This window comes from Phaseolus vulgaris, chromosome 7, assembly GCF_000499845.2.
Source record: "Phaseolus vulgaris cultivar G19833 chromosome 7, P. vulgaris v2.0, whole genome shotgun sequence".
NCBI lineage: Eukaryota > Viridiplantae > Streptophyta > Magnoliopsida > Fabales > Fabaceae > Phaseolus > Phaseolus vulgaris.
Genome location: NC_023753.2, coordinates 35,522,291 through 35,531,356, shown reverse-complemented (window position 1 = coordinate 35,531,356; position 9,066 = coordinate 35,522,291). Strand labels below are relative to the sequence as shown.

Sequence of the window (9,066 nt, the reverse complement as noted above, 5' to 3'; positions counted from 1 at the left end):
TGAGAAGAAAAATTATTGTGAAAATTAATTTTAAAACATTTTATATTCTTAAATATGTTAAGTTATAAAGTTACATCTATATTATATATTATTGTACAAGTAATCACCATCAGACAATACTTAGAAAGATTTTAAGAAAATATTAAAACTCAATCCAACTCTCTTTATGATATTATTGCATTATTATTGGGATCTTTTACTTGTTTAAATAAACATTAGAAAACTTAGCTTGATCTAAACAAATCTTAAAACACCAAGATTAATTCCGGCATGATATGAAATAATATCTTGTGAAACAAAAGTGAAGGTGAAGAAGCACAAGTGAAAGAAATCCGAAATCTATGTGTATGATATTCCATTAAGAAAATCTGGAATGTGGATACAATCATATAATTAACATCTGCGTCACTTTTATCGTAATCAGCTAAAAGATATCTAAAACATTTAATTATTGGCTTCACGCACTTTAGTGACAATCCAACTCAACATAAATATCAATCTAAATTTTAGTGCCTTTTCTCCTGTGCTCTAGTTTATCATCGAATAACTCACAAATTACTCATCCAAATATCCAATTAAAATAACATTTTTAAACTTCATTTCATTAAAAATTATGCTGTAAAGGAAAAATACTACTGAAAATATATTTTAAATATTAATATATATTAACAATATTAGCATTAGAGTGAGTTTGCAGGGTGTTTAAATAAAATACACAAAATTAAAATAATTTGACAATTTTTTACAATTGATCTTACACATTAATTTTTAAAACATATTTTCATTAATAATTTGAATGTCACTTATGCTGATCATAAATAAATAAACTCTTATAATTTGTGGTAATAAAAGTGCAGAGAAGATATTATAAAATAAAAGTGAAATGAATTTTCTAGAAACACCACGATGCCAGAACATCACTCTATATCCATGTTAAACAATTTAAGCCGAAAGACAAAATTAGTTTAATTTAAAAGTCGAAAGATGACCCCACAACATCCTAAAACCTTCATCATAATCTACTTTGAAAAGACACCCAAAACCACCAAAACTCATAAATATAAATATTATTATGAACAACATAAGAAATCACATATGATCCTCTCTCACCTTTTCTTTTAAATTAATTAATATATATATATATGTTAAACTACTTGTTTTAATAGAACTGGTATACATATGTAATAGCAGTGCTTTTGAAAACCGTTTAAATTTTAAATTAGAATAAAAATTTGGATTAATCATAGTTAATTTGGTTGTATAGTTTTACTTTAGTTCTTTACTAATTAATTAATACTGCACACGGATTACTTGTCGAATCTACCAGATGTAGTTATAAAAATTAATGAAATAAAAGGAAATAAATAAGAGATTAAGAACATGATTGTATTTGCACTGGTAATCTTATGTAGTTGAACATGATTGTTTAAAATAATGTTTAGGGTTTAGAAAGAGTGTGTTCAAAACTATTTGATATTGAAATTTCATTTTCGGACTGACATTTTGAGTTTAAAAGTGTATATAACTGATAAGTTAATTGAAGTTAGAAAGATAAATTTTAGATCAAATTAAAAATTTATAATGTTTGAATTAAATTTTAAAAGTTATAATATAAACCACATTTTCAATATATAAAATTGCATAATTCACCATTATGACATTTTTTCCTTTGCCCAATTAAAGATTTTGTTCTTTAAAGTTGTCTTCTACGAAATTTTTCGTCTTAGATTGGTGCTTAAAACTACAAATAGGTATGTTCTCGATTAAAAAAAGGGTTTTAAGACGAAAGGGATGCGAGATAGAATTTTTTTTAGAAGAGTTAGCTTTTGAAGTAGTTGGATGAGGTAAGACTTAGTTATTTGGTTTTGCTAGTGATGACTTTTTACGGCAAGTGCACCGCGTTTGTCAAAAGTAATAATTGTCCCTAAGGACGGATATCGATCCCACAAGGAACAGTGAATTATCGAGTACAATAATCGCTAAATATAAAAACAGAACAATTAAAAGAGTTTTGAATTAATTGTGTTGGCACTGATCAATAGGAAAACAAACAAAGAATTAATTGTTTCAATTGGAAAAATAAGGATTAGTTTCATCTCTCTCACTCTCAAGTATTTTGATTAGCATGTCAATAATATTAAGTTCTTGGATTGAAATTGATGCCCGTATAAAAATCATTTATATCGATTCCTCGCATATAAAATTCTTAAGAATGTCCCCTAACGTCCGAACCCTAAAAATACCTCCCGGTCAGATTTAAGATTCTCAATTTGTCACGTAAAATTAAAAGTAAAACAACAATACCAATAATCAATCAAGAACTGAATATTATTATATAAAATATCACCTCAATACATAAGAGTTTGAGCAGATTACTCCCAATCCCAAAGGGTAGAATTAGCCACGCATACTTCTATCACCTTCCATTCTCCCAATTGGGTTACAATTCACTCTATGGTGTTTTCCTCTCAATCTGGCACACTAAGGTTGAGCCTCTAGCCCTCTATTTATCCTACTTTTCTAGGGTTAGGTTGTTTCCTATGTCGCGCTAATGGGCTAAATGATAAAACATAAAAAAAGCCCAATCTTTCTTTGCATCTTTTTCCATTCTGGGACCTTCTATCTTTATCTTTTTAGCTCAAATCATTCATCTTTAATCCAAATCTTCAATCTTCCTTATAAATCTGCAATTAACACCAAATTTGAGAATAAAATACTCTTATTCAAATAAAGATCATAAAAAATGTAAAAATGTATAAATTCATAAATTAGGAATTATTTTATATGTAAATTAGCAATAAATCCTCATAAGTGCCTATATTTTAATATGAAATATTACTGAAATTAGACACTTATCAGCTAGTAATAGCATCTAGAAGTTTTATATGAAATATGTTTTGTTCGGAGAGTGAAGTGTTTGCTTATATATTTTGTATAAAAGGTTTGATCACCTCTTAAGTGAATCACATTTATTTTATTTTTTTATTAATAAAAAAATTGGTTCATAAAATATATACCTTAATTTAATATAAATGATGAAAATAATCTCACAAACACTGTTTTCATATGATGATTCAAATAGAGTTGAATTTAATGCCTATCTCTTCTGTCTTTTCTGTTTTATTGTATTATTTTATAATAAAAAAATAAAATAAAATATTTTTTAACGTATATTTAGGTATTTTCAAGCATGGAGTTCGAAGCATTGTAAAAAAATATCAACCATGAAAAGTAACAACATAATATATATATATATATATATATATATATATATATATATATATATATTCAATTTTAGCTTTTGTTATGAAGGGTGAAAGAAATTTTTCTCAATTTTCTCATATGCATGTTGGAATTTTATGTATGGAATGATGAGATTTTTGGTATCACTCATATAACTTCAGCGGTTAACTTGTGTGAAATGAATGGTGCTGTAAGTAATTTTTTAAGATAATTAATATGATACGTTTTATTGATCTCTGTTATTTTTTTAGTACATAACTTGTCTTTTTATAATAAAGTTGGAAATATTTTTAAAACACTTGTCATTTATTCATAAAAAAAAGCAGAATATATATATATATATTAAGTTGGGAATTACACGTTGATAATGCAGTTTAGACCTTATATTATATTAGAAGATTTAATCTCACTTTTGGCACATCACCTTAAGACAGTATTATAAAAAGTACTTAGGATTCCTTTAGGAGATTTCCTTATACATGAGACAAAAAAAAAAGGTTAAAAGGATCGCCAAAGCAACAATAACAAAAGAGGGCCAAAAAGAAAAGAAAAAAAAAACTTCATAATTCACAAACTATACACTGATCAATAAAATGCACATCTTCGAGGAAAAACACTTTAATAAAATGATGTTTTCAATTAAAACAGGGAAAGAAGAAGAAAAGTTAAACATTGTGTTGTGAGTGCATGAAAGATCTTAGATTTTGTATAAATAAACAATGTGTTAGTTTATGATTATAAGATGAAGGAGTTTTGATGGGTGGAGCATTGGAGGAGCACTATCTTTGGAAAAACATGATGAGAAGAGAACAGGTGTGAGCTTAGATGACGTCGAAGGCATGATAGGGTTAATATTAAAATGGTGAGAATAGTGAAAATGGTATCCAACAATATTATAGTTTAATGAAGTTTTAGATATTATAGTGTTCTTCAGAAGTAACCAAATCCAACAGCTGGGGAAATGTCATTAGTTGTCTTGTTTTAAAAATGGGCACCACTATATTTTATGTTTCATGCTTTGGATTATGCCTCCTTAGTTTCTTCTTTTGTGACCAGGTGCAATGACCCTATTTTACAGCTGTCCTCACCCAACCAAATCTTTCTTTCATTCTTGGCATCAACCTTAGTCATGTAATCTGTTTTCTCTTCCATCCTTACTCATGTCACCTAATTGCATAACACATTCTTCAATTTTCAAATATGCTTTTTTTTATTTATTTAAAGAGAATGATACATGCTCTCTAGTATACCACATGTGATTTATGATATGAAAAAAAAATGTTTTTGTAATTTCATTAAAAAAAACTAAAATTTTCAACAAAGAAATAAGGAAGTTGTGGAGTGATACGAGTTGATATATTATATCAGTTGTTTTTTATTAAATAAAAAAATTTACATTACATTCTTCAACTTTTCTACACTCTCCTAACACCTAATTAAATATATATATATACCTTTTTTTATGACCATTCATTTTACATCATTATATTTTTAAATAAAATATCATATAATTAATATTGAGGGTATTTATGTATGACCACTTTGTTAAAATGGCAAGTTTTTACATTATTCATTGGTCTCTACTTCTAACCCTCTTTTTGGCATAAAATTTTGCCCTAGAAACAGAATAAGGGGTGCTTTTGTTACCTTTCAATTAAATTTAGTATTTTATTTAATCGTAATATTGATATAAAGTAATTATAGTTGGAAATCATGAGTAAAAAGGAGAATTTTGAGTGTGCAATTAAAAAATATTTTTATTGTGATATAATTTATTCCATAACACTACAAGAAAATCATGAAATAAAAATCGATTTTAGAAGAAAAAAATAATAATTAATTGCTATAGTGATTAGATTAAATACTATTTTAAAAACTAAAAAAAATAATTTCTAAATTATTTTTTATTATTGTTAAATAGTTTCTAAATTGGTATCTAATTAGCTACCAAGATTTTTGCTACCAAATTTAGAATCTAAATAATTGGTAGTTAAAACATTGGTAGTTAATTAAATATCAATTTAAAAACTATTTAAAAATAATATAAAATAATTTAGAAACCAAAAAATTGTTTAGTCTCTAAAATGGTTTCTAATTTAGTCACTATAGCAACTAATTATTTTTGTCTTTAAAATTGGTTTCTATTTCATGATTTTTTTTAATGTAAAAGAAATAGCATTAAAAAAAAGTCTTGTATTTTATTTTAGAATCTATGCAGTAAATTTTTTTATCAAATCTTAATCCGTATTATGAAGTTAAAATTAAATATAATGGAATAACAAATAAATAAGTTTGTTGTAATTATTATCCAAAAGACATAAAAGAGTGTGATGGTATTTTGGTGATTTGGTACTTGATGGAGAAGCGTGCAACATTTTGAGTGTGAGTTGGTCTCTATGGTTTAAACATGTTCTTAAAAAAGTGTTACCCGTAGTACCTTAAACAGTGAAGTGGATAGACATCATAAGAACTTCAGAAAGTGACCTTTGATTGAGTGATGGAATCCAGTTGGGGCAAAACTTCAGGTATAAATATGCTACAAACACTGCACCCAAACACATGCAACAAACATTCAGTGTCACAGAAATTGGAAGAACAAACTTGGAAGCCTTATTGCATGTATTGGGGAGAAGTTTTGGGTGGCCATATGGGTAGGGGTGTGATGGAGGAGGAGGTATGGAGGAAGGGACCTTGGACTGCTGAAGAAGACAGATTGCTTGTTGAGTATGTCAGATTGCATGGTGAAGGAAGATGGAACTCTGTTTCTAGGCTTGCAGGTAACACTCAACCATACTCTTTTGCTGCTTTGTTTATTGAATTTTACATTTATAAGTCACAATCCCACTATAGAAGCAAAACAACTGAAATTGTTTTCAACTTCTACTATCTACATAGTGGCTACATACATTCATGTGTAGCTTAAAGATCTTCATTCTTAATATTAAGGAGTGACTAACTGTGTATTATTGTGATTAGGGATAAGGTGAAGTGATTATGTGACAAGGGTAAATGATGTGTGTATTTTTGTTGTTGTTGTTCATGAACAGGATTGAAAAGAAATGGGAAGAGCTGCAGATTGAGGTGGGTGAATTATCTGAGGCCTGACCTCAAGAGGGGACAGATAACACCACAAGAAGAGAGCATAATTGTAGAGTTGCATGCTAGATGGGGAAACAGGTAAAATTCATATGCCTATTCTCTTGCTTTGCATGTTTTTGGCAGCATATTTTTCTGACTTCTAACAACTAAAACAAAAAACTTCAGGTGGTCAACAATTGCAAGGAGTTTGCCAGGGAGAACTGACAATGAGATAAAAAACTATTGGAGGACTCATTTCAAGAAAAAGGCAAAAAGTCCCTCTGATGCAGCCGAGAAGGCAAGAAATAGACTCCTGAGGAAGCAGCAATTTCAGCAGCAACAACAGCAGCAGTTGCAGCAGCAGCAGTATCAGGCACAACAACAACTACAGTTCAACTTTGACATGAAAGGCATCATGGCCTTGCTTGAGGACAACACACATAGAGCACCTTATATATCTCAATCTAGAGAAGAAATGGTAAACATGCAGCAAAACAGCACAGAGGAGCAAGGGTTCTTGTACTCCATGCTCAATGGCCACCCTTCTGCACCCGAGACCTCAGCTGAAGAAAGTTTGTGGGGTGATGGTCTGTGGAACTTGGATCATGGCAATTTCACTGTAGCTAGTGCAGCAAGCAAAGTTGGTCTATACAATTTAGTTGCTCCCTTTTGTTAATGGTTTCGAAAAAGTACTCCTAGTTAATCTAAGTCCTAATTTCATATGGCTCCAAAAAAAAACCTAGAGCTTTGGAGTTTGGATGAGTTATTATTGTTTGCTGCATAAGGTGTGTGGTAGCAGTAGTAAATTATATTGTGAAGGCAACTTAGTTTGTAACCTGTCAATAAAGTGTCTCATTTTTTTCTTATAAAAGTTAAAAGAGAGATAATATTTTTACAATCCCTTACCAAAATATAATTGAAAAGATAAATGACTTTTTACGGTGAGGATCATACGATCAATCACATGTCTCGTTTCTATAAATGACCGACATCGACCGATGTCATGGTCTATTTCAATGGGTTAACCAACATCTTACACTTAAATAGATTCAGTGAAGCTAATCCATGATTAAAAATTAGGTAATGTATTTCTAAATATGGTTTAGTTCCCTAATCTGGTCCAATAAGAAAGGCTCATTAGAATAATATAAATAACACACATTCCAAGATTCAAGTACGTCATCATATACAATGCTCTGATAACCGAGCGTCAAATACCTTTATTAACTTGGTCTAAATGTTTTCTGCAGGTACCATCCGAGTCTGAACTATGAGAAGACCGAGAGGTGAGATGAATAAAAAGTAACAAGAAACTTGCGAAGAAGAAAATTGAAATACAATCCGACCAACCGAAAAAGTATAAGAGTAATCTTAATAGTTGTCTCAACCCAACCTCTTTGATAACAAGTTTTTAGTGAAATATATAATAGTTAATTTTTAATATTTGTAAACGGGTGTCTTGAAAAGTAACATTTTTCAATATAAAATAAAATTTGATTTTGGATAACAAGCACTGATGACAGAGAACCAAATGCAATAAGAAACTGATAAAGGAAACTTTCCCTTTGCATTTATCCTAAAAGCTTATTAAATAATCACACATGATTTTTTTAATAAATCTTCTCACACATCGAGTCATATACTTAAAGCGCTGGATCCGGAATTTTTTCAATGGGGGAAAAGTATAGATTATAATATATTTTTCAAAATAAGCAATCCCTTATTGCTAAAAATTAATTTATTATATTTTTTTCTCTTGTATTTTTAGTTTGATTTAAAAATTTATCTTACAGAGTAATTCATTTCTTATGAAAGTAAATATATTATTTCATTACAACAAAATTTAAATAAAAACTAATTTTAAAGAATGGGCAAAGCAATGAAAAGGAAAATGGGAAATATTTAAATGTAAGCACATGCATTGCATAAACAAAAGCCTTTAAACATAGATTATGAAAAAAAAAATTAATACATATTATAATTATTTAGCTATGTTTAATCCATATTGAAAATAAATATAAATTTAATTCAACTTTATAAAATTATGTTATTCAATAGGTTAAACAAACATTCATTCAAAATATTTTAATATTATATTAAAAAATGAATTTTAAATTTAATTTAATCTTATAAAATTTATAAACTCACATCAAAATATTATAAAATATCTTAATTTTTACTTCAGGTGAAATTTTCAAGAATCCCCTTTCTCTATAACACAACTCCATTCTTCAATTACTCACATATCACACACGATATCCTTTTTAATTTCTCAAATAATCTATACATACATATTATCAACTTATCATGATAGAGTTTGTGAAAAAATATATTTTATTTATTTTTAAATGATGGCTTTTTTCAATCTGGCAATTAAGAGAGAAGGTACAAAGCCTCCAGTTTCCGTGTTAATATATATTATCAATTAGCACAGGGTTAAATTTCATTACTTTATGATATATAGTTTTACGATCGTGCAATTGGTTTTAACTATACAACGTAACATTTAAGTGATGAAGTGACACTGAGAATTAAAATTGCATGATATCAAAATTAAGAACTAAAATTGCATAATTTCTTTTAGTTTTAAATAAATTTTAATTATTTTAATTAAGTTTTTATTAAATATTTGTATTCCACTGAGTATTCAACATTTTTATTTTTATTCTATTGAGTATTCAACATTTTTATTTTTATTCTATTGAGTATTCAACGTTTTCATTAATAACAATAATATTAATAATA

At 28.1% G+C, this 9,066-nt stretch overlaps 1 protein-coding gene across 1 annotated transcript; it reads left to right on the top strand.

The window, feature by feature from the left end:
- The first annotated feature begins 5,673 nt into the window (after positions 1 to 5,673).
- LOC137830370 (transcription factor MYB48-like) lies at positions 5,674 to 7,192 on the top strand. The gene is made up of 3 exons (XM_068637660.1): positions 5,674 to 6,020; positions 6,291 to 6,420; positions 6,508 to 7,192. The coding sequence occupies exons 1-3, from the start codon at positions 5,741 to 5,743 to the stop codon at positions 6,995 to 6,997; spliced, it is 900 nt and encodes a 299-aa protein (XP_068493761.1). The 5' UTR covers positions 5,674 to 5,740; the 3' UTR covers positions 6,998 to 7,192.
- Positions 7,193 to 9,066: the final 1,874 nt, after the last annotated feature.

Coding starts and splice junctions, on each gene's coding strand:
- LOC137830370 (XM_068637660.1), top strand. CDS start 5,741: ATGGAATCCAGTTGGGGCAAAACTTCAGGTATAAATATGCTACAAACA. Junction 6,021..6,290: donor CTCTGTTTCTAGGCTTGCAG/GTAACACTCAAC, acceptor GTTCATGAACAG/GATTGAAAAGAAATGGGAAG. Junction 6,421..6,507: donor CATGCTAGATGGGGAAACAG/GTAAAATTCATA, acceptor AAAAAACTTCAG/GTGGTCAACAATTGCAAGGA.